The sequence below is a fragment of the Tiliqua scincoides genome, chromosome 5 (assembly GCF_035046505.1).
Source record: "Tiliqua scincoides isolate rTilSci1 chromosome 5, rTilSci1.hap2, whole genome shotgun sequence".
NCBI lineage: Eukaryota > Metazoa > Chordata > Lepidosauria > Squamata > Scincidae > Tiliqua > Tiliqua scincoides.
This window is the reverse complement of record NC_089825.1, coordinates 3,085,884-3,110,385: the sequence shown is the minus strand read 5'-3', so window position 1 is coordinate 3,110,385 and position 24,502 is coordinate 3,085,884. Positions and strand designations below refer to the sequence as shown.

Sequence of the window (24,502 nt, the reverse complement as noted above, 5' to 3'; positions counted from 1 at the left end):
ATGTCTCGCGGCGCCGAGGTGGTTGGAGGGTTCGGTGTTGCTCCTGCCCCTCAAAGGCGCCTCATGAAGCCCCCGGGCGGCTCCCACTGCCGCCGCCTCCTGCTGCTGCCGGAGCAGCCGCTCCTCCCCGTGCAGGCGACCGGGTAATGCAGCGGGGTCGCTCCCTCCCGCCTCAGCGCGCTTGGAGGCCCCGGCAGGCGCCCGCCTCGCACACTCCCGGCCTGTGGGCGGCCTGAGGGGGGCGGTTCGAGGCTTCGGCCCTGCGCGTCCGGCCGGCCTCTGGGCTGTGCAAGTGGTATGTGAGGAGGGTGGAGGGTCGGCGGTGCCCGGCCACGAGCCTGTAAGTCCCATTGTAGTCACTGGGGCCAGTGGCGTGAGGGGGGGCGGCGCACTCAGGCCGGCAGGGGGCAAGCCTACGGCTCCGTTTTGCTCCCCCGCCGGGAATGGCTCTGAAGGGAGGGGCCGCTTGCCCGCTCCCCGCCAGACTGGGCGATCCGCCCCCCTCCAGCTACGCCACTGAGTGGCGCTTACTCATAGGTAAGTGTGCATCGGATTGTAGCCGAAGAGTCCAGTCCTGGGCATGTCTACTCGGAAGTCAGCCCCATTACACTGTGTGGGGCTTGCTCATAGGTAAGTTGATAGGAGCGTGACCTGTGGCACCTCCCGCTCCTGCTTAGAAGGAGCTGGTGCTGTTTCACCCATGCCTGACCAGGGTGGGTGCGGAGGCAGGTGAGGCAGAGCCTCCCCACCGGAGTCCTGTGGAAAGCAGTGTTGCTTCTGTGTGAGGCACAAGCCCATGGGGTGTGGGTGCCTCCCATGGCAGCGGTGCTGTTTTTTGAAGGACTCAGGTGGGGAGGCTCTGCCTCACCTGCCTCTCCGCCCACCATGCATCCCTGCATCTAACTCTTACAGTGTTAAATAGTGGCAAACACTTAAAGGATCCCCTCTGGTGACAGATGCTGGTACAAGTGCTGGTCTTCCCCCACAATCTTCTCCTGGTCTTTGACTGCCATTCACTCTTACAAACTAACTCTGAGAAGCACCTTCTAATGTTTCCACAAAACCCTAATTCTGCTTTTTTGTTCCCTTTCCATGGCTGGCGGGTCCCAAATTGTGAGCAATGGCACACTGGGGAGCCCCAGTATCCAGCCAGGGAGCCACAGAATCCTCTAGGAAACTCACTACCCTATACAATGTATAGGATTGTAGCCCTAATAGAAAGCTACAGCCAATGGCCTAGTAGATCATGGGAGCTGCCAGTCAAAAAACTATGGAAGCAACTAGGCCAGGTGTTTCTATCTCATTGATATTCTGATTTGAATTCCTAGTGACTCTAAAGAGGATGGTCACTCACATTGCTAACATTCTCTGCAGGTGGAAACTGAGGCTACAATCCTTTGTACACTTTCTTGCGAGCAAGCCCCATTAAACATAATGTGATTTACTTTTGAGTAGACCTGCTTAGGATTTGGCTGTAACTTGCTGAAATAAACGGGCTTTGCCATCTAAGGTTGATTTTCACTGTAGATGTAGAAACTCCTGTATGGGCTTGCTTACCTCAGTTATTAGAATGTTAAAGTTATAGGGGACTTTGGAGATCATCCAGTGTAGCCGCTTAAAGTCATGTTCATATGCGTACATGTTTAGCTTTCATAGGTGGGGCTTTTTGCTTTGGACCAGTGCATGTTTTCTGAAGCACTGAACTTTTATCACTGCTATGAGAGTGTTTAGCGTTTGTAGCATTTTAAGAAAACAATATCTCTTAATCTTTACAGCCAAAATGAAGATTCTGTGCAGATGTTGGAAGGAAGGAATAACAATCTGCAAAGGACCTCCTCCTCTGATTCTACGGATTCAGGTTTGTATTATTTTATCCAAAACCTGAATGACCCAAACTTTATATCAATGTCAGTGTGAGTTGGGAAGTGCTGGGTTCAAAACAAGAACTAAAACAGGAAATCACTGGGTCCATTCAGGCACAATGTTTTCAATAAGGCTGATAATGTTCCTCATACTTGCATGCTCCCTTAAATATCAAGTCATTATCTGAATTCTTGGTTTTATCACTTTGTAGTTTGCCATTGCATTTTAACCAGTTGTGAATCAGGAAACCCACTTCACACCATGATTTCTAATTCTGATCCTAGGAAGTTCTAGTTCTAATGGGGCAAACAATTGTTTGCCTGGTTTAAACCGTTAAATCAAGAATGGAACTGAAGCAGAGGGGTGTCAGGAGTGCATGAGTTCAAGGTTTTGTTCAGTTTTTCTTTGTGAAGAGAACTGCTGGGCAGACAAAGCAAGCCACTGTGCATAATGGGGATATTAATCTATTTGTGCTGCTAATTTCTGTTGTTGTTCAAAGATTTATGCCAGGTATCTCTCATTCTAATAACACTTTTCCACAGGCTGCTGCATGGATTCTCCCCCATTGCTTGGTTTAAAAGACTTTGATGAAAAGTATGTAAAAAACATGTTAATCTTTTGGTTTTGTGTATCATGTGAAACTGCATGTGGTTATTGCAAGTTGAGGAGTTAATAAATGCCTCTAAAAGGTCTCAATAGTGGGAGTTTTAACTGCCTTGCATCCCCAGGACTTGACAATCATAAGACTGCTATAAAATATCTTGTTCTAGTTTTTCTGCTGTGATTACAATTTCCAAGGTGATGGGGCCCATGTTGTTTAATGAGTTTCCCTTAGTATCCCCGATCTCTATGGCTAACAGGACTACATTTCTTTTTGGACTTGTAATGCAGTGCGGACTACCAACATCAACTGCAACAAACATTTTAATCAGTTATTGTCTACTGTTTTGTGCTCCAATGGGAAAATAAATTAATGCAATCTTAAAAGTTGCAATGTCCGTCTTGGTGAATAGCACTGTGGCTATTATCACCTCTTCTTAGGACCAACAGCTTGTCAGAAAAAATGCATGTACACTCTTGTAGGAGTGTGCCAAATTGCTAGAAATATGCTGGTATTAATGTAACAGTAGAATGGGGCTTTAAAAGTAAAACCCCAGGAAGAATTATTCTGTCACAAAGTCTGTTGCCAATGTAAAGAGCTTACCAGTTGGGTGCTGATGCTTCTGCTTTTAGACAAATGGAGTGCCCCATTTTGCAAACTTTGAGCATGAACAGCTGTTTCAGGCACATTTGTGCTCTTTGCTTGTGTTTAATTCAGTTTATGCTCCATAGAACTGGAGATTTCATTTTTAAATGACTGTTTAAAACCTTGAATTAGTCCTACATGAAAACTTCAGGGGATGCTTCAGCCCCCACTTGCAGCACTTTTGAATTAGCCTACATAGTCAGGCTTCTTCGTCTTTCATGCTCCCCTGCTGCCTGTTAGGGACACTGGTTGCTGTGATCTTATTTCAGCTATGGAATTAACTTTGATTGTTTTATGTGTTTCCATTACTCAACATGAGCTGCCTTCACAGCCTCTTAGGATGTGGAAAGGCAGCATACAAATATTCAGATAAATTCATTAATTAAAGGTGCAATATTGCTGTACTGATGAAATATGAAAATGGTACATGTGTTGCTGCATCAAACATGTCTTATGCTATTCACTTGAATACAAATATTTTCAATAAATGCATTTTACTTTTTCCTCAAGGGAAGCACTAGAGAGCTCACTACTTTGTTTTATTTATAGATTTATACCTCCCTCTTGGTTGAGGTTATTGTTAAGGGAGGCTTACAATAACCCGTGAAACAACCTAGTTGCTCCTTAATCCTCTGACCAATGCTTTTGCTTGCTTTTCAAGTTGCTGAGTTGAAGCAGGCAGGAGGAAGTGAGCTCCTTGCAGCTGCTTCATTTTCTGACCAGGGCTAGACTGCTATCTGTTCTGGCCATGCCTTGATGTTTATCACATAAGAACATAAGAACAGCCCCACTGGATCAGGCCATAGGCCCATCTAGTCCAGCTTCCTGTATCTCACAGCAGCCCACCAAATGCCCCAGGGAGCACACCAGATAACAAGAGACCTCATCCTGGTGCCCTCCCTTGCATCTGGCATTCTGACATAACCCATTTCTAAAATCAGGAGGTTGTTGCGCATACACATCATGGCTTGTACCCCGTAATGGATTTTTCTTCCAGAAACTTGTCCAATCCCCTTTTCTGGAGGAAAAATCACGGGAGGCATGAGCTGTACCCTTCCAGGGAGGGGCCTTTATATTCTGGCAAATGACTAGGTTTTTGAACAGCTGTTCTGGGCTTGTAACTCTTGGTGATAAGTTTAGTTTTTTGTGTTGTGTAATTGTGTTATAATAGTGGTTGGGGTGTGGAGACCATCCATTTGGTCTCCTGGCTTTAACAATTCTGCTACCTGCTATGATCTACCTTAAGAGTTGTGGCAGCGAATTTCCAGCCAGTATGCCTTGGCAAGCTGGGCTGCCTTTTCTGCCATTTTGCAAGAACCTTTTTCACATCAGAACTATTTTTGATTGGTCCTGTGTTTTGGGAGCTCCCAAAAGGATGATTAAGAACCCACATTAAAAACCTATAAAGCTGTCAAAAGGACTTAACTTGTTACAAATACTAGTTAATCCTAACTATAGGAAACTCCTTTCTACTGGTTAGCCATTCTGGGGAAACTTGGGTTTCTAAACTAACAGACTACAGTCTTCAAACTCCTCATGGTACAAGGAGTGGTGGGAGGGAGACTGTACCTACGTGAATTGCTGAGGCATAGTTGTGCATAAGCCAGAAAAAGGTGGTTATTTATCTGAAAGATGTATACCTTTCCCCCATCCCCTGTAATAGGGTGCCCAGGGCATCTTGCAGTATTCATTAAAGTACAATAAAAAGTAACAAGCAGTGACCAGCACATGGTATCATGAAGTAGAGAGAATGCAGCAGAAATAATAACAGCATCTAGAAAATGCCTCATTGCCCTCTTACTAGTTTAGTTTATGCCCTCCTTTTTTCCAACTTTGAGAAACATTCTCAACTCTGAGATTGGTTAGTGAGAAACCTAATTACATCTAGGTTAGAGAACTTGCAGAAGTAGCATTATCTGCTCCAGTCACTATCTAGCTAACGATTATGTGGTGGAAAGTTTTGAATTTGTCACTAATATTCTGTCATTGGCATTTAAGCTTAGATAATTAAATACAGCCTGAATACATTTTAAGGCATATCTGTATGTTCTCCTTGCAGTTTTCGACTACCTATGCGAAGAATGCACTCTCTTCCAGTAAGTGAAGCTTTGGAAGGAGGCCTTGTTTTGCTTTGTAGGAGTGTTATGGTTTGCTTTCTATATGAGGCAGGCTTGCCAGGTTAAATGAGCCTCATGTATAGGATGTAGAAATATCCTTGATACTCCGTCGTGGGGCTCTTAGAAATGATGCTGGCATGTAGAAGTTTTGTAACATGACACAGTTATGCAGAAAAAAAGAGAAACCCAGTTGATTTGAGTATTATGGGGATGATCAAGATTAACAGCATACAGTGTGAAAAGTGCTCAGTGTGTTATCTGCAGAGCTTAAGGTCATCTAGCTCTTCTAAATGCGAGTTCAGTTGGTGTAGGTCAGAGCATTATATTCTTTACTCTAGAGGTCCATGGATCTGTGCATGTGGGGCTAGCTGTGATTTTACACTGTCTTAATTGGTTGCATTCCTGTTCTTCTGTTAAGTTGTTCTTGGAAAACTAGGTACTAGAAACTGACTCTGGGTTTATTTACTCAAATTTGTAGCAGAGCCTTCTAGGGTGCAGTCCTGCTCTGAAGAGGAGCCACTCTGATTTGCAGCGTTGTGATGTCTTCCAGTCATGTGGCACTGAAGAGAATAAAGAGAACGTGAGTCTTATTTTCTTAAGTAAGGGAAGGTTGCCAACAATAACCTGAGGGATTGAGAGTGAGGACTAGCCTACATAAGAAGAGCTAAATTCAGTGTTCATTGAATTCTTGTTGATAATGTGTTTAGAGCCAACTTTTCTCTAAGCCGGAAGTGGTCCTTTGAAGCTTCTGAACAGCCACACGTGTGCATGAGTGGGAGCATATTGACCATGATAGGGGGCTTCATGCTTTTCTCTTCTATCATTTGCCCAGCAAATGTTCACCTCCTTGGTGGTTTATTCTGCTGATTGTCATGGGAGGATTTTGACTGTGCAAATAGTGGTGGGTAAAAACATTAAATCTCTCTTGGGGTGTACTGTGCTTTCATGCCAGATTGCACATCCCCAGCAGCTCTATTTGGGAATTTCAGAAGACTGCTTTTGACTTGAACCCCATGTATTAAGGGCTTAAACTGTATTATCTAGCTTGGCCCTCAGGTTTTTAAATAAGTAACTTTTTGATAGGGTACTGAAGTGTACTGGTGCATTTCAATTGTTTTTTACTTGTGTTTTCTCAAAGGATTGGGCTCAGCCAGCCTGTACATGATGAAATTGATGTGGCTTGCTCCAATCAATGAGTTGTGGGGAGCAGCAAACGAGAGTGGAGATGGCTTTCGTGCTGACTCTGCCACAACCTCACTCCAACCTGTCTCAAACAGACCTCTGATCCACTTTCTGCTGGCTAAAAGCAGGTGGAAGGCAGGTTGTAAGGCAACAGTCCAGCCCCTCCTCCTTGAATTGCTTTTTCCTCTTGTAGTCCCTTGAAACAAATTGGGAAGTGCAGAACGTGCTGAGAGCACTCCAAGCAACTTCTGCACTTCCTGATTTGTTTCAAGAGATCGCACTAGGGGGCAAGATTGCTGCCTTCCAAATGGTTTGGGAGTATGCTTGACAGTGGGGGCTTTAGGTCAAGCAGTGGAACCCTTTGGGTTGTCGTTGAGCTCGGGACAATAATGCTTAAAAAAAAAAACCCCATATGTTATGCAGTTTGCTTCTGGGTGGGAGTGACTTTTCTCCACCTCAGACTGTAATCTCTGATAGCCAGGGCAGCATTTATTCATGAAAAATCCAGTACGTAGTCCCAATTTAGCAGATAGATGTTCTACCTGAAGCATATATTGTTCCCCTACTGCTAACACTTCTGTGTGGTAATAGTGGGCTGAACTTATTTAATTGTAGGAGGAGCATCAAGGAACACTGGAAGTGAATAGGGTCGGAAAGCTATGCAGAAGGATTGAGATTGGTGGCACAAAAGAGCTATTTAAGATTAGATTTTCCATCAAGTAGTCCGGAAAGTCTAGTCCAGTGATTTTCATCCTTTTTCCTCACAGCACATTGACAAGGGACACCACACTGTCAGTGGGGGAGGCTCATATCCCCCAATGGCCATACTAATAAGTTATCCTCCCCCAAACTCCCATGGCACACCAATGTTCTGTGATGCACTGGTGTGAAAATTGTTGGTCTAGTCCAGAGATAGCAGGTTGTGAATGTCAAGCAGTAACTCATTCAGCACCATGAGGGTGGTGAAATAGCTTCTTGCTCCCATTTCCTCCCCCAAGGAACCTTTTGAATTCAAGAAACCAGCAAAACCTGCATCTCGTAGCTGTCTACGCAACTCTTCCCTTGACGATGAAAAAAAAGCTTTGGGGCTTGGGCAGAAGTCTGCCACACCATTAATGGTATGTATTTGTAGTCTTAAGGTTTGTGAGTCTAGCCTTGGGAGAAAGTTTCCTGTTCTGAAAGGAAGCTATGCATTGCTGTGAAAGTCTCGTTCTGGCAATGTTGCATTTCTGTGCACAAATGGGATATCTTGGGCATATATGATAAAGATGCCTGAATCTCAAAGTGAGAAGTACAAATCTGAGACACCTGATGAAGTGACAAAGCAGGGAGGGATTTAGCACTGGTCATTCATAAGCTGAGATGATCTTGTGTCTTTCCCTAAGCCACTGATTTGCACCTGGCTCCTGTTGATGGACTTCTAGGAACTAGTAACAGTAGATTCAGCAAATCTGAAATTTCCCATCCCGGCCTTAGACAGCTATACTTGTCAGTAAAGATCAAGATCTGTTTGTAGGAGGTTTTTTCTTTCTGTTTGTACCTTTATTTTGAAAGCAGGTATGAATTGATTTGCTTTTGGGCTTGTGGATATGTGCCTTCAACAAAAATTTATCCTGGGTTTAGCATAGCAGTTGAGGAGATAAGGAGTTACGTAAACCAGCAAGAATAATGGTCTGTAAGGAAACTACTCTTTCTTCCACAACTGAAGCAACAATCCTAGGGGGGAAAGATGCAGGAAAAGATACAGATATGATTAAAAACCTATTTTACTTTAGTTTTGTAGTGGGGAAACCAGCGAAAGTTATCTTGGAAGCTACAGCCCAACTCTCCTGAGGCAACTGTCTCAAAAGGCCTCAGAAACAGAAGATGATGGTTTCTTAGAGATACTGAATGGACAGGATGTCAGTGTAAGTAAAGGTGACACTATTTTTGTATTTGCTTCCTTAAAAGTTGAAGGGGCTCTTGTGGGACAGGTGTGTGTTGTGCAATTGGGGCCTGCTTGCCAATGAGTCCTGGTGTGATGACTAATTCAGGTGGCAGATAGACCTTGCTGACTTTTTGTGTCCCTTTGTGGAGGAGCTGCCACTGGTAAGAGGTGGTGGTGAGTGTGGGAAGAAGCACTTGGAGGCAGTACTTTGACATACCTTTAGACACAGGAATTGCTTAGGCCCAGCCTATGTACAACCACTTTCAAGCTGTCTTTGACAATAGTGGGAGAGAAAGCATGGATAGTGTTGGACCTGGTTAGCCAAAATCCCACTCAATGGTAATGTGAACTGGGAAATTTGAGCAAGCCCTGTCCTCGTGTTTGAGTAAAATGTGATCTGTTGCACACTTGCCCTAAACTTTTGAGTTGAAGGTGGGGAAGAATTGTTCTTAAAAGTTGAAGTAGTGCCTTGGGTAGAACGGTTGAGTAGATAATATGCTTGTACATCAGTTGACAGTTAAAAACCCTTTGTTTTGTCCACCTTGGGCAAAAATATGCAGCTAAAAGGACTTTCTCTCTGTGTGCGCATATATACAGTATGTATGCATATATACATATAGAAAACATTCTATATATATACATATACATATGTATATACATATACACACACACACACACACACACACACACACACACACATATATACACATACACACACACATATGTATATATACAAGATATATACATATAGAAGGATCTCCTCTATGGAGAACTCGTGCAAGGAAAGCGCCCTACAGGTAGACCACAGCTGCGATACAAGGACATCTGCAAGAGGGATCTGAAGGCCTTAGGAGTGGACCTCAACAAGTGGGAAACCCTGGCCTCTGAGCGGCCTGCTTGGAGGCAGGCTGTGCAGCATGGCCTTTCCCAGTTTGAAGAGACACTTGGCCAACAGTCTGAGGCAAAGAGGCAAAGAAGGAAGGCCCATAGCCAGGGAGACAGACCAGGGACAGACTGCACTTGCTCCCGTTGCGGAAGGGATTGTCACTCCTGAATTGGCCTTTTCAGCCACACTAGACGATGTTCCAAAACCACCTTTCAGAGCGCGATACCATAGTCTCATGAGACTGAAGGTTGCCCACTACTACATAGACTATTCCTCTTCCATGCTGGTAAAAAATCAGATCTTTGATCCACATAGACTATTCCTATTCCATGCTGGTAAAAAATCAGATCTTTGATTGCCAAGAAGTCAACTTGGAGCAAAGGACCATGAGGAAGAAGTAGTGTTCTGTGGCCATGTAGAGCACAGAGACCCCATCATTACCCAAAAGTGTGTAGAGAAAATCAGCTCCTCGTTCAGAGCAATTTCAAGCATTGGGGAGACCCATAGAGCAGGCCGAGGGCCTCTGGTCCTTCCATGCCAGCACAACCCCCCCCCCCCACCTATGATTACAAGCTCCTGGGATCCTGCAGTGGTGCGATTGCTATGGCACCACGGGACACATCCCTGCCCACGCAAAAAACTTATTGTGGTTCTAAAGCTCAAGTAGGTCTCTGAGAACCACTGGTGTACAGAATTGCAGTCAGTCTTTGCCAAATACCATCCAGCTGTCCTGTCTACTTTAATCAAATTGAATAGTTATTCAATTTCAAAAGTTATTGAATAGTTATTCAAGTTGTTGCTGCTACTGTGGCATTTTTTCTTTACACTGACTAGTCTCAATTGTTTCCTTTTCAGAATGAAGAAGAGATGTCCTCTGATGTGGCAAGTCTTTGGACTGCTCCTCTGGTTATGAGAAAAGGCGTGGATGCCCATGTAAGTTTACCATCCTGGCAGGAGCTTGGAGCTCACATTTAAAACTCACAACTTTCACAGCTTTCAATCCTGCATAGAGTCCTCTCTTGTACAAGGCATAATGACTTTCAACAAGTGTTGGTTTTTTGTGCTCCCCCTCTGGTGTATGCTTGGGCATGTAGAATCTAATGTGTGACTTCTGTATCCAGTTTTAAACGGTCAAAGATTGTCTATCTTTGAGACTGGAATTTCCTTACTGAGGAATGTGGCCACCTGTCTCAGCCAACTTGTACTATAGTGCCAAGGTAAAAGGAGAGAGCCTCACACAGTGGTGGAGGATTTACTTTGCAGGTTCGAATCTTAGTTCAGATTCCATCCCTGTCATCTTCATTTAAACCATATCACAAAGCAGGTGATAGAAAAGCTCTGTCTGCAAACAGAGAGTTGCTGTTTAACTTATATCCCACCTTTCTGACTCATCAAAAAAGTCGAATGAGGTAGCTAGCAAATGTCTTTATAAAAACAATTGGACTTCCCCAGCCTTACAAGGATAATTTGTTCCTTAAAAGATGCTGGTAGGACAAATTCTTGTAAGTTGAAATCGTAATTACCATTAATTTAAATTGGAAAAATTGAATGTGTTCCTGAGCCATTGTCACCCATATATACTAAAACACCAAATTCCCTTAAAATGGACACCATAACTTCAATAGTTAATACTAATTATTAGATGGGACTCGTCAGCCTAGGAAGGCAGCACATCTAAGAGAAGGAAACTCTGACCTCAAACCTCCACTGCCTTGTGGCTACATCCAGTTGTGGAAAAGGCTTCAGGAGTCAACCTCGAGGCAAAATCAGGAGCCGGAGTCCCTTAGGCAGTTCATGGCTGAACACAGTCACGTTCTGGCAACTCCTGCGACGCCGCTGGAACCAACCGTATTGGCTTCTGCCTTTCCATTGGACCATTCCAGCGACGTGGAGAGGGGGGATTTGCTGCATGGGTAACAGCCTATCCTCCATACCTTCTTTACCCAGGCTTCGCGCACTGGAGAGGACACTCCAACTTCGCCATACGGCGTCGGCACAACACGGGAAGCAGCAGTTTACCGGTTATAAGTCTTTGCTCGATTGGCGTAGAGCATGACGCCAGGGGCTGCTTCCGACGGTGGGAGCCACACTAGACGCTGTGCCAGAACCACCTTTCAGAGCGCGATACCATAGTCTTTCGAGACTGAAGGTTGCCAATACAATACAAAAATATACACTCAACCAAGCAAGGCATTTTCCTTCGCTAATTTCTCTGTAGTACTCATCCATACTAGCATTGGGCTGTGTGCACAGAGAGGCTTTTTGTAAAGGGTGAAGGATTCCCATTTGCCTCAATGATAAGAACACAGAACAAGAGTAATAAAGTAGCACTTAAAAAGCAGCTTGATAATATAAACTACCAAAACTACAGTAGAAGCTGTTCAAAAAAAAAAGGGAATAGAGACCACCAGCCAAATGCTAAGTGAGGGAGAAGAGGCCTTATGACCCAGTTTGAACTTGATGGTGAGGAGTTCAGTCAGGCATCGTGGGGAGGCTAATGAAGACTCTTCCATGTTTGTACCAACTGGCCCTCTGAACATGAAGAGATGCAGAATAGGGCCTTTGATTATCAACTTTAGTGGCTTCTCAGTCTTCCGTAAGAGAAGATAGTTCAAACATCCAGGTCCCAAGTCAGTTATATTTGATATAGGGAAGCTCATACACTTGCATCAACATCCTGCTTGGAGCCTTTCTTAATCTGTAGCCCACAGAACATACAGGTACTTGTATTATTCCCAGGTCTTTCTGCAGTCTGCCCAGCACCTGCTCTCCTCAATCAATGTATGGTGGTCTTGCTCCTCCAGTGTTTTGTCTCGATAGCGTTTCTAGATTGGGTGCATAAGGCTAGGCTTCTTGGCTGCCTTTGCTGTAGGCACCTGGCAGTACTAATGTTAGCTTTGGCTTTTCTCCAGACTAAACGATGCAGATTGCTGGACCCAGAAAGCGAACCGTACCATAGGACCAAGGAGCAGTCCCAAGAAGAGAATTCACCGCTGAGCATCAAGAAGAAGAAAGATGTCTGTGGAACCCCACTGAAGGAACTGACGGTGGGTGGTTCAAGATCATACATAGATTCCTCCCTGGTTAGTTTGCTTGTTTGTATTGGGCTCAGAGTTGAAGTAACTGAGACGTGTTCAAAAGTCCACTTAACCTTGGGGAGTGGAAGTTGGATCTCTGTGTCTAAGGTTGTTACTTGAGATTATGGCTGACCCCCAGAGGTAACAATGTGTCCTGTCTGCAGGTGATCTTCTCTTGGTTTTTGAGTAGCAGGAAAAGGACTTGCTGGGAAGTACATGCAAAATTTCTTGGGTATTGGCTGCCAAAAGGTGCAAGGCAGGTACAGGTATCTGTATCCATTAACTTCAGGTGTTGGAAAAAGGCACTTTAAGATTGTTGTGCCCTTCATGGTAAAGATTGTTACCTCTGTTCAAAATGTGTGAGTGATTTTTGGTTGGATTCCAGCTATTCCTTTTGGAATCCCCATCTGTACTTTTTTCGCCAGTGGCTCTTGGCGAAAAATAGACTTATTATTTCTTATTTCTCATCTTTCTCTTATATTTCTCATCTTAAATAGACTTTCAGTATTCAATGCTGGAAAATGGTGTTGGAACATATCCAGCTACTTTTTCTTCATGGCTTGGCTTTTGTACACCCTTAATCATCCTAACAGCTCTCTCAACCTGGTCCTTGAATTGAAGGTATCAGTTATTGACAGGAAGCTTCCATTAACACTACCTGAGACCAACTATGTTTCTAATGTCCCATGCCTCTTGCTTTCTCTGCTTTTCCAGAGTATGGTCCTTGTTGGAACACAGGCATCACCTTCAACAGAGATAGAGAGCATTCTGGATAGTGATCAAAGGGACCTTATTGGAGATTTCTCAAAGGTAATGTTGATTTTTCCTCTTCCCCCTTTATATGCCTCTGTCCAGTCAGGGTTGAGTTTTCCTGCACTGGGTGACTGGGCAAGGGCTCCTGAATAGTGATTTCTATGGTGAGATTGTGCTGTTTTCTTGTCTGAGTGAATTTCTGTTTTTGGGTGTTTAGGGTTACCTTTTCCACACTGTAGATGGGAAACATCAAGATCTGAAATATATTGATCCAGAAATGGTAAGTAGCACAGACTGTGTTCCCTAGAGTGTGAACTTGCTTGTTTCATGTGGGTTGTAAACTTGGCCTTCCTGGGAAAATATGCCCTGGGTCTGCTTCTGGTGGGCATGTACATGGGCACTACTGACTGGAGTGAGGTTTGACTGACACTTGCTTTTGGCCTGCTAAAATGGAGCAAATGTTTTGTAGATAATGGGACTGAGTACGCGAGATCTAATTCTTGACCTCTTCTTCCCTCTAGATTGTTGCAGTGTTGAATGGCAGTTTTTCAAGGTTCATTAAGGAGTGTGTGATCATTGACTGCAGATATCCCTATGAGTACGAAGGAGGCCACATCAAGGTATGGAATAGTTTAGAGGTGGCAGGTGAATATTGGCATCCTGGATGATTTGGGAAGCAAAAGAGAACGCCTTGGTATTGTCAGAGAGGATTCCAAAACCAAGCAGTGAGGCAGGCCAGCCTAATTCTAGGAATTGTTGCTTCAGCTTGTGCTTGTCCCCTGGCAGTATAACAACAGCATTCTCTCCAAAGGTTAGGGTTTTTGAATCTCCTTGTCAAGGAAAGAGTGCCTGAACCACTTAATACTACTGCCTTCCCTCAGGAAAGAATTACGTATATCATAAGGCAACGATTCTTAAACTTCTCTGTGTCTGGAAAGACAGAATAATAATAATAATCATAATACAGGTATTTATATACCGCCTTTCTTGGTCTTTATTCAAGAATTTATTCAAGGCGGTTTACATAGGCAGGCTATTTAAATCCCCGTAGGGATTTTTACAATTGAAAGAAGGTTCTATCTTTCAAGAACCACAACATTCAGATGTTTCTTTCTGATCTGGTTTCACATTCTGGCCTCCTTCCTCCCACGCTCAGAGCGGATGGAATAACTTGGCTCAGCTTGTCAGCTGCTTCAAGGTCTCACGGTGCCAGTGGCCTCGAACTGGCGACCTTGTGGATGTTATCTTCAGGCAAATGGAGGCTCTACCCTCTAGACCAGACCTCCCGCTCCTCCAGAAAAGAAGTCTTGGGAGCCCTCCTTATACATGTATGGAATCTCGGAGTGCCACTGCATGTGTAGAGTTGTGCAGTGCCTAGCCAAATACCAGCAAAGAGCTGGAATAGTCGGGGATTGAGGAAGGAGAGCCGTGTACAGTGGAAGTGGGAGGGACAGGCGGGCAAACCAGGCAGAGGGTAGATGGTAGCCACTTATACTGTGCTTGTGGAGACCTTGAAGGTGTCTCAGTGAGCCCCAGGGCTCCTAGGAGCATACTTTGAGAAATGCTGTCCTGGGGCATAGTAATTAAATACATCCAATTCAGACTTTCAGAGATTGTTTTCAGCTGTTGAATGAAAGGCTTTGGATTGCAAATTGGCAAGAAGGGGAGAGATGCATATGAATTTGTCAGCTGGTGAGGCTGCCTATGCATGCAGGGATGCTGCTGGGTGATGCAGCTGTCACTACCCACTCTGCCAAAGATCTCCAGCAGCTCATGGATCGTTTTAGCAAGGCCTGCCCAGATTTTGGACTGACGATCAGCCTTAAGAAAACACATTATGGTTCAGGATGTGAACTAACCTCCCTGCATTACAGTCTCTGCACATGAACTGGAGGTTGTCCATGACTTTGTGTACCTTGGCTCAACGTTCTCCGATACACTTTCTCTTGATGCTGAGCTAAACAAACGCATCGGTAAAGCAGCTACCACGTTTTCCAGACTCACAAAGAGAGTCTGGTCCAACAAGAAGCTGACGGAACATACCAAGATCCAGGTCTACAGAGCTTGCGTCCTGAGTACACTTCTGTACTGCAGCGAGTCATGGACTCTCCGCTCACAACAGGAGAGGAAACCGAGCGCTTTCCACATGCGCTGCCTCCGACGCATTCTCGGCATCACCTGGCAGGACAAAGTTCCAAACAACACAGTCCTGGAACGTGCTTGAATCCCTAGCATGTATGCACTGCGTTGGCTCGGTCATGTCGTGAGAATGGATGATGGCCGGATCCCAAAGAATCTCCTCTATGGAGAACTCGTGCAAGGAAAGCGCCCTACAGGTAGACCACAGCTGCGATACAAGGACATCTGCAAGAGGGATCTGAAGGCCTTAGGAGTGGACCTCAACAAGTGGGAAACCCTGGCCTCTGAGTGGCCTGCTTGGAGGCAGGCTGTGCAGCATGGCCTTTCCCAGTTTGAAGAGACACTTTGCCAACAGTCTGAGGCAAAGAGGCAAAGAAGGAAGGCCCATAGCCAGGGAGACAGACCAGGGACAGACTGCACTTGCTCCCAGTGTGGAAGGATTGTCGCTCCCGAATCAGCCTTTTCAGCCACACTAGACGCTGTGCCAGAACCACCTTTCAGAGCGCAATACCATAGTCTTTCAAGACTAAAGGTTGCCTACATGTATTGCAGAATATCTGAAGTACAGTTCAGAGGATAGGAAGTGGCTGCCTGCTCTCCTCTGCTTCCACAGCACATGTGTTTAGCTAGAGATAAAAGCTGGGGAGGTTGAGCTGTCTCTTCACTTGCTGAAGCAGACCCACTACACTCTGGAGTATCTTTTTCCTGCTAAATGTTGACTTTCCTTCCCAGGGTGCTGTAAACCTCCACATGGAAGAGGATGTGGAAGACTTCTTACTAAAAAAGCCCATTCTGTCTTCTGGCAACAAACGAGTGATTGTTGTTTTCCACTGTGAGTTCTCGTCGGAGCGGGCCCCCCGAATGTAAGTACATGTATATTATGCTGCTCACTTGTGCATTGATCAGGACTTTTGATAAACTATGTGGTCTAGGAATGAATGAGTTTGGTGTATGTTCAAGAAGAGCTTAGTAGTGTAAAGGGGTGGATCTCCCTCTGATGCACATGACTTTCTCATCCTTGTCATGTAGTGTTTCCTTGTGCCTTAATCTTCCTGTTTGTAATGACGTCCAGATTTGAAAACTGTATTTTTGCTTCTCTGCAGGTGCCGGTTTGTGAGGGAGAGAGACAGGCTTGGCAACAAGTACCCCAGGCTGCACTACCCTGAACTGTATGTCCTGAAAGGAGGCTATAAGGATTTCTTCTTAAAATGCAGAGTATGTGCCAACAGTCTCTTTCCATGGCTTGTTTCTGTATGTGTTCATGACCTGTGTCATACCTTCTGGCTGTTTGGGTCAGTGGGGCAGCACTACACCCAGTGGTGATGTCACTGCTGAGGGCTGGTCAGCTGAAGGCAGGGGAGCGCAGCAGAGAAGCTTCGACTGCTGGTGATCAGCTTGCCAAGGGATAAGAGCAGGTGTCCCCAAAGTGAGGAACCCAAGGGGGTTGCGAGGCATTCTCCAGGGATCCATGGGACGGGCTGCCACTCGGTGGTGAGGACATGATGCTACAAAGGATGGTAGGAGGATTGGCTTGGTTGGCTAAGCTCCTGTGCGTGGTTTTCATGCACTTGGAAAAGCTCACCCTGAGCCTCTTACCATCCACATCTGACCTGAAAGTCCGGAAGTAACTGGTGATGATTTCATTGCCAGTTACTTCCAGGTGCTGCATGCTGTGTTTCCAGCATGTGGGGGTGCCGCAAGACACCAAAGATTGGGAAGCACTGGTCAAGGATGTAGCTCCCCAACCAAGGAAAGGATGGGGCCTGTCGGTATGTAAGGATGGGGAAGATGGCAGAGGTATTCTCTCCGAGAGAGAATAGGAGCACAAAGGGAGAGATGCAAGTGATCTGGGACTACAAGGAGGGGTTGACAGAGTGAAGCAGGAGGGAATACTGAAAGTTGATGAGGCAAGAGGTGGCACAAGGGAGATGCCCCAGGAAAGGGGAAGAGCCCTAGGAGTGGCGTGGCCACCACAGCCAGTGGATTGGAAGCCCAGGCCTTGTGGGGAGGGGGGGGGAGCTAGGACACTGCCATCAAGAGCTAAGGGAGAGCACTTTGCAAGTCTCCACCAAGGGATTGGGTGGCCCCCACTGAAGCCAGTCCAGCTCTCTTGATTCAAAGGTGGATAGGCTGGGCTGTTTGTTGTCCCCACCATCCCTTGCCCAGAAGCCAAAAAGCCTCTGCAGAAGCCAAGCCTCCACCGGAAAGCACTATACTTGGGGTTATGAAACCCCTGAACCAGAGTGACAACAGCTCTGCCTTGTGTTTGTATGTTTCATGGTCCACAAGGACTGGGATAAAGCCTTTAAGTTGAACTTCAACCTTTACCTTGCCATCTTCTCTGTGTACAGGGATGTCTCTCAGTATCCCTTTAAAGTAGAATTCCCCCCCTCCCCCAGACAATTCTGTCATACTGGTCTCCTGTTCTTCCAGCTGGTCAAGGTGGTGCATGTTTTCTTCTGCTGTGTTTAATCCTTATCCACCATGTGCAGTAAATTGAGTTGGGAGAGTGTGTAACTGGGCCAAAATCAACCATGACCAAGGCATTTGAAGACAGGTCTCTCTGTCTTGGGTCACAGTCTATCAACCACATGGCTGTCTGTGTCAATACTGGGAATCTGTGGGGAGTCCATTTACACAGGTGCAGCAGCAAAGGTATTTGCGTCATGTGTTGTGAGACAAGGTCTGCTCTGAATCACAAAACACTTGTGGGTTTGTATCGATCTTGTACAAAAATCTTATTTCTAGACCTACTGTGAACCTCAGGGGTATCGGCCCATGCACCATGAAGACTTCAAAGAAGACTTGAGAAAGTTCCGCACCAAAAGCCGGACCTGGGCAGGCGAGAAGAGTAAGAGGGAGCTGTACAGTCGTCTGAAGAAGCTCTGAGTGCAACATGCCAGCAGCTGGATTCTGCCTGCTTGTCTCAAAAGGAAAAGGGAATTGTGGGCTGTTTGATTTTAGCTGTGCCTCGTGGGACAAGTTCAGTCCTTGCACAGTCCTTGCCTGGCTGTCTCCCAAATCACTCCCTGCAAGACAATGGGGAGTGCACGGTTTGATTGCAGCCCTGGACCCAACTGTCTGCGCTCTGTGTGTGATTCCAGGACTTTCCTTGGTGTAACTTGAGACACCCTATAGGAGCAGAGCATATGTGGAAATCACAGGGGCTGTGACTGCTTGGGGAAGTGTTAATCGTGGAATTACAGTAATGTGTATTTTAAAGTTGTGCCTTTTTAATTTTACTACAGTCAAATGAAGCTAATTTTACTGCTGTGGCTGTGTGTCTCAGACTGAGTCATGGCCACACCTTTCTGACTTGGGGGCAACCAGCAGGAGAAGTTTGGGGGCCATCCCTGTAGCTGAAACTCTGATTTGTTGAGTATTATGGGCGCTACTTACTGTCCATGAATGAAGGGAGGGACAGAGTTCTCTGGAACTAAAATGCTATACTTTGGGGAGCCTGTTGCCTGCTTGTAAAGGGGAAGCCGCTTTATCATGTATTAACTTATTTGGCCTTGCTGTGTTTCTCCTCATTTGCTTCTTAAGGGGGAAACTTGTCGGTCTTGAGATGAATAGAACTGGGGTCTTAGGTATGCTGCAGAATGTCACCTAGTGCCCAAAGGGGCTTAGAAGCATTCATTTATGCATTCACTACCACACAGCCAGCACTGTGTGCATTCAACAGGTGTAATTGTGGCATGTCTCTAGAAGATAACATGAATTGGGGGAGCAATCATGGTGCACTTTTCCCCACACTCCTCAGCAGAGGTGTCCAAATTGGTTCCCATTGTGGAAGGATGTTGCGGAGGATGAGGTGACATTCGTGAACTTCTGTTGCCTTATGGGTACCACTGCTTTTCAGAGGAAGGCCTCCCAAGTTTGTCATTAGTTTGCTAACTATGTGACTTTTGGCTGTAGTTTCCAAAAGTTTGTTTGAGGGTCACAGGCCAAATGCTACATGTTAAGAAAAGCTTGTTGAACTTGCCTGATCTCTCTTGTACAGCAAACATTGAAGGAGTTGGCCACCAAATCATTCTGTCTGTCATGCCTGTGAGTGGGACCTGATTGACTACATGTATAATTGCATTGATACATTATAAACTACACTGTGGTGGTGGACAGAGCTGAATAGTAGTTCTTGACCAGAAAAGTCTCTGGCAGCCTGGGCTCTTAGGCCCTTTAATGCCTGTGTCAGTATTACAAATCAGTTTACAGTTAAATAGTAGAGTGATTTGGGGGGGGGGGTGTGTCAGCAGTGTTGTAAACTTAAACTGCAAGAGTCACTGTTCCTTCTCTAAGAAACAAAGTGACCCAAACAGCAGCTGGTAGTTTTTAATCCATCTGGGTTGGGGGGAACGACTGAATGGCATATTTGTGCAGGCGCCTGTGCCTTAGTGAAATGGCTTCAAATGGGCCAACTCCTTTTGGCTTATGGGTCAATATCTGCATCAGTTCCAGCATGTGGGTTTAGCACACGGTTGTTACTCTGTAACAGAGTAGCTGTTACATATAGCATAAGGGCCAGTCTCTTTTTCCTTCTTTGAAAGGGACAGCAGCCTGTGCAAGACCCATCTAGGAGTTCCTAGCAGGCCCCTTCCTGTGGACATTCCTAAGAGGGCTTGTTCTGTTTCTTCAGTACACACTTCCTGGTATTGAAGGTTTGCATTGTTCTTGTTTTTCTGTTTAATTCAGGCGTGACATTTGCATATCATCTCATTTTAAGTCTTGAGAAAATATTGCATTTTTAATGTATTGGGAATGGGTTGGGAGGGATACCTGACATACCATTAAGGCCATGGAGAAGGGCCCATGACTGAAGCCTGCTTCTTGAGGCTTGGGGAAATAAATTGCCCAGTTCTCAAGTGTGTGCTCCTTTTTTCTTTTCCCTGAACATCTGGTACTAGGTTAAACAAGAAGAAAGTGTGACATGCAAGCTCTGAAAATGTGATTTTTTGCACTGACATTATGGAACTTGAAAAACCTATACAGCATTGTGTATTCTTTTTGTTTGGGCCAGTCCTAAACAGGAAAACAAGGGCTGTGAACTCCATAGTGGACCAGTGTCTTGTTTCTTCTTAAAATGAAGATTAAATGCCCCTTAGGATGTGGCTTTAATTGCTTGGCTGGTTAGAGTAATTCCTTGTTCTGATTTTCAGAGGTCAAGCCATGAGGAGCTGATGGCAGCAGAAAGGGGTTATTGACTAAGCAGTCAGGTAATGAATTAGGATCAGTCCCTTGCCTATTGGCTGCTTTGAAAGCACTACTGCTGAGCAAAACATTGCCTCTCTGGTCAATTGGTATAAATATGAATCCTGCTTTATGCTGAGCACATAATTGATGAAATTGTGCATAAATGTCTACACACTTGACAGTCTGTTTAAATATTTCTTTCCAAAGAATTCTGTGTTTAAGAGGAACAGTTGTTGATAAAAATTGCAGTGGGGTATGGTTACATGCCATGGTGCATGAACCACTGGGTGGCACTACTGTTCTAAAGTGTAGCAGCCCCAGTTGGTCTTGAGGATCTGCAGAAAGCTAAATATTTCCTCACTTGTCCTTGCAGTGCCCCAGGTCCCTGATCACTGTGGTTCCTCCTTTTACAGATTATTTGCCAAGGATGGGGCACCTGGATTGTCTGTTTTCTAAGGTGGGAGCTGAACTTGGGTCTTATAGATGTGCTTCCATTCTCATGTGATCTAAAGTGGGGAGGTGGGTGAGAGCCTCCACAGTTGTGCATGTGCAAAAATAAGAGTGGGAGGGGGCAGCTTGGAGGTGACTTACCTTAATGTGCCTGCTTGTGTTACAGCTCTTGGGTCTTGTTCATCAGGAACAGAATTGAAAGGTGCAGTTTGAATTGTGAAGATGCCATGAGAGATGGACTGACAAGCAGTGAGGCGGCTCCACCAAGCCTTGAGTGTCTCTTCCCATAAGTGCACTCAATAATTCATGATGTGGAGTGTTTTGCTTCCACTAAGAAAACACTGTAAGAAGGCAGCAAAGCTGTTTTTTACAGTGATGAATACATCTATTCACTTTCCTAGCTAAAATTGCAGGCTGCTCTTATTAATGCTGACCCTTCCTGGTCTTTTGCAGTGTTGCCAATGAGAGCCTACTATGTAGTTGGGTTGTGAGTTATTCTCCCCCCCCCCCGCATATTGTGAGTACTTCTCCCTCTAAAACAGTGGTTCTTAACCTTTTTTGGTTCAGACCCCTTTGAGAGTCAAATGAGAGCTATGGGTCCCCTCCCCAGAAAAATGAACATAAGCACTTGCACACAAAGTTTTTGCATCTGACTTGCACCAGTTTTTGCACATGAACTTAATAGAGGGAATGTAGCGTGGGTCTGTTACTGAGCTTGCATGTGACACAAGGCACCTACTGTAGCGGCACGCTTCACACCAACACACACTGCCCTTTCTATCTTCACTGGCACCTCCTGCTGTGGCTATTAGTATACTATTCTCACATCCTTGCAACTGTCTGCCTCATTGATCATAGAATTAGAGGCTCATGATTACTGACTATCCATTATTACACACACACACCCCGAATCATGGAGTGAGGGTGTCATGAACTCAGAGCAGAGATGCCTCTGCCACAGAGAACTGCTGAGTGGGAAGCAACTAAGATGGGAAGAAGGGATCCTTACCTGCTAATAGTAACAAAAAGGGTGATCCAGTAAAAGATGGTGCTGAAATCTTACTAGTATAGCAGCATCTGAGAAAAGTGGAGAAAAACTGGTGCCAACTGCCTTTCCAACAGGATTTTTGCACATTATCCACCAGGCAAACAAGTGCCTGCACTGATTGGCTCACTACCACACAGGGGTAGTGAAGCCACAGGGGTCTGACACAAAGGGGTAGGTCAGCTGGGCTCACACTGGTAGCTGTGGGCAAGCAGGCTGTAGGTTTCCCTTGTGATCTGTGGTATCTTCACCTGTGGACAGCAGGTATCACCTGTGGACCAGCAGGTATCTTCACCTGTGGACAGAGATCAAGGTAAAACAAAGTAAACTAATCTGGACTGAGATGGGCACTCTGTGAGAGAATGGTGCAGACACTGGTTCCTGTAGGGAGGCAAGAGCATAGTGGACATTACTATTCCCTACCTGGGAGCGGAACTCTGCTGAGGACTGGTTCAGCTCCCTGTGGCAATGGTGTAGTCCTGAAAAACCAAAGGGGTTCAGAAGAGTGTTTAGCCACAGCACCAAGGATTGGAGCCTGGCCTTCACCAAAAGGAAGCAGATTCTTCCTGCTCTTAGCTGTTGCAAAAAGAAGGGATTGTTTGGTAATACAGTTTGTAGCAAAGACAAGTCTGATAGTACTGAAGGGTCTGTATGGGGGGTGTAGAGACATGAGACAGATGCAGCGTCAGTGTATGGCAGCATGGGATTCCCTTCTCCCCCACGCTGACCTGGGAGGGGGTACATTATCCTTGTTTCCCTTGTTGGGGTGGGGAATAGGAGAAGTTCCTATTGAATGTCTGGTGCCCTCCTTTGGCAGAATGCCTATAATAAGAATTCTGGGAAGACTAAAAAACTTATCTTGCCAGACATGTGAGGGACAAGAGGTTGTTTCTGCAAAGTGCACCAACTGCCCCTTCAGCATGGCTCCCACCATGCACAACCTGTCAACCTCTTCTCTGAGAGACCACAGAGATGCAGCCCCAGGCCATGTACCTGAAGCTCAGCTGTAGTCTCCCTGGCAGGGGCTAGAGTGAGTGTGGTGTGTTTGGCTGCACCGTGTTGTCTGTATCCTGTGCACCATTGTCAGAGTGGATGAGGCAGGAGGTAAGATTTATTGATGTTATTATTATTATTTTGTATTGGCAACCTTCAGTCTCGAAAGACTATGGTATCGCGCTCTGAAAGGTGGTTCTGGCACAGCGTCTAGTGTGGCTGAAAAGGCCAATCCGGGAGTGACAATCCCTTCCACACCGGGAGCAAGTGCAGTCTGTCCCTGGTCTGTCTCCCTGGCTATGGGCCTTCCTTCTTTGCCTCTTAGCCTCAGACTGTTGGCCAAGTGTCTCTTCAAACTGGGAAAGGCCATGCTGCACAGCCTGCTTCCAAGCGGGCCGCTCAGAGGCCAGGGTTTCCCACTTGTTGAGGTCCATCCCTAAGGCCTTCAGATCGCTCTTGCAGATGTCCTTGTATCGCAGCTGTGGTCTACCTGTAGGGCGCTTTCCTTGCACGAGTTCTCCATAGAGGAGATCCTTTGGGATCCGGCCATCATCCATTCTCACGACATGACCGAGCCAACGCAGGCGTTTCTGTTTCAGCAATGCATACATGCTAGGGATTCCAACACGTTCCAGGACTGTGTTGTTTGGAACTTTGTCCTGCCAGGTGATGCCGAGAATGCGTCGGAGGCAGCGCATGTGGAAAGCGCTCGGTTTCCTCTCCTGTTGTGAGCGGAGAGTCCATGACTCGCTGCAGTACAGAAGTGTACTCAGGACGCAAGCTCTGTAGACCTGGATCTTGGTATGTTCCGTCAGCTTCTTGTTGGACCAGACTCTCTTTGTGAGTCTGGAAAACGTAGTAGCTGCTTTACCGATGTGTTTATTATTATTATTAACATTATAATTATTACTGTTCTCCCTTCCCTATTGTCCTGGGATCTGGGCTTACACCTTACACCAGCTTGGTCATTTGCTTAGTGTTCCGGTATCAGGAGCGTATCCATCATATGAAGGTGGGTCAGGATATGGTGCACACTGACAACTGCTTGTCTCATCTATGCTATGTCTCAAAAACCTTGTTCTGGCCTCTTGGACAGTGGAAGTGCACCTTTATCCAAGCTGCGTCAGTGTGCTGTTATGCACTCTTCTGCCTTGTCCCCCACTTCTTTTTTGAGTCCAAGGAGGGGGACAAAGACCGGAGAAAATGATGATGATGGATTCCCTCCCCTGCCAATTTACTTCCTGAAGTGGCTGCCTTAGGCTGCAGTCCTCTACACGCTTGCATGCGGGTAAGTCCAATTGAAATAAACAAGACTGATGGCTGAGTAGACATGCCTAGGATGTTAGTTGCCCTGCCAAATGTGTTGGCCCATGGATATGAGTCTTATGAATGACTTCTTAGGGGTAAGATCAATGGGATTGTGTATATGTTTGGGGTGTTCATGAGATTATACTTGGGTCCTACAGGCAGTATCACAGCTGAAGGATTGTTGGTCAGAGTCCACAGGAGGCAGCTGTGTGGGTTGTGGAAGCAGAGCTCCCCACCAAGCAAAAACTACCATGTTTTGTGTGCAGGAGGAGCCCCCTTCCAGCTTCAGGCCCTGGCTGCATCTCCAGTTAAGAGATATCATGGCA

The 24,502-nt window shown here is 45.7% G+C and overlaps 1 protein-coding gene across 1 annotated transcript; it reads left to right on the top strand.

Annotated features, from left to right (window-relative positions):
- On the top strand, positions 1-19,410 carry CDC25A (cell division cycle 25A). The gene is made up of 15 exons (XM_066627448.1): positions 1-143; positions 1,776-1,858; positions 2,406-2,457; positions 5,169-5,205; positions 5,705-5,806; positions 7,407-7,526; positions 8,184-8,315; positions 10,077-10,154; positions 12,134-12,268; positions 13,013-13,108; positions 13,269-13,331; positions 13,573-13,671; positions 15,923-16,053; positions 16,294-16,405; positions 17,939-19,410. Exons 1-15 carry the CDS (start codon positions 1-3, stop codon positions 18,077-18,079), a joined length of 1,524 nt encoding a protein of 507 aa, XP_066483545.1. The 3' UTR covers positions 18,080-19,410.
- The last annotated feature ends 5,092 nt before the right edge of the window (positions 19,411-24,502 follow it).

What these genes read in the sequence shown, in the direction of transcription:
- CDC25A (XM_066627448.1), top strand. Translation starts at nt 1, where the DNA reads ATGTCTCGCGGCGCCGAGGTGGTTGGAGGGTTCGGTGTTGCTCCTGCC. An exon ending in CTCTGATTCTACGGATTCAG is followed by an intron (nt 1,859 to 2,405) that starts GTTTGTATTATT and finishes ACTTTTCCACAG; the next exon opens with GCTGCTGCATGGATTCTCCC. An exon ending in TTAAAAGACTTTGATGAAAA is followed by an intron (nt 2,458 to 5,168) that starts GTATGTAAAAAA and finishes TTCTCCTTGCAG; the next exon opens with TTTTCGACTACCTATGCGAA.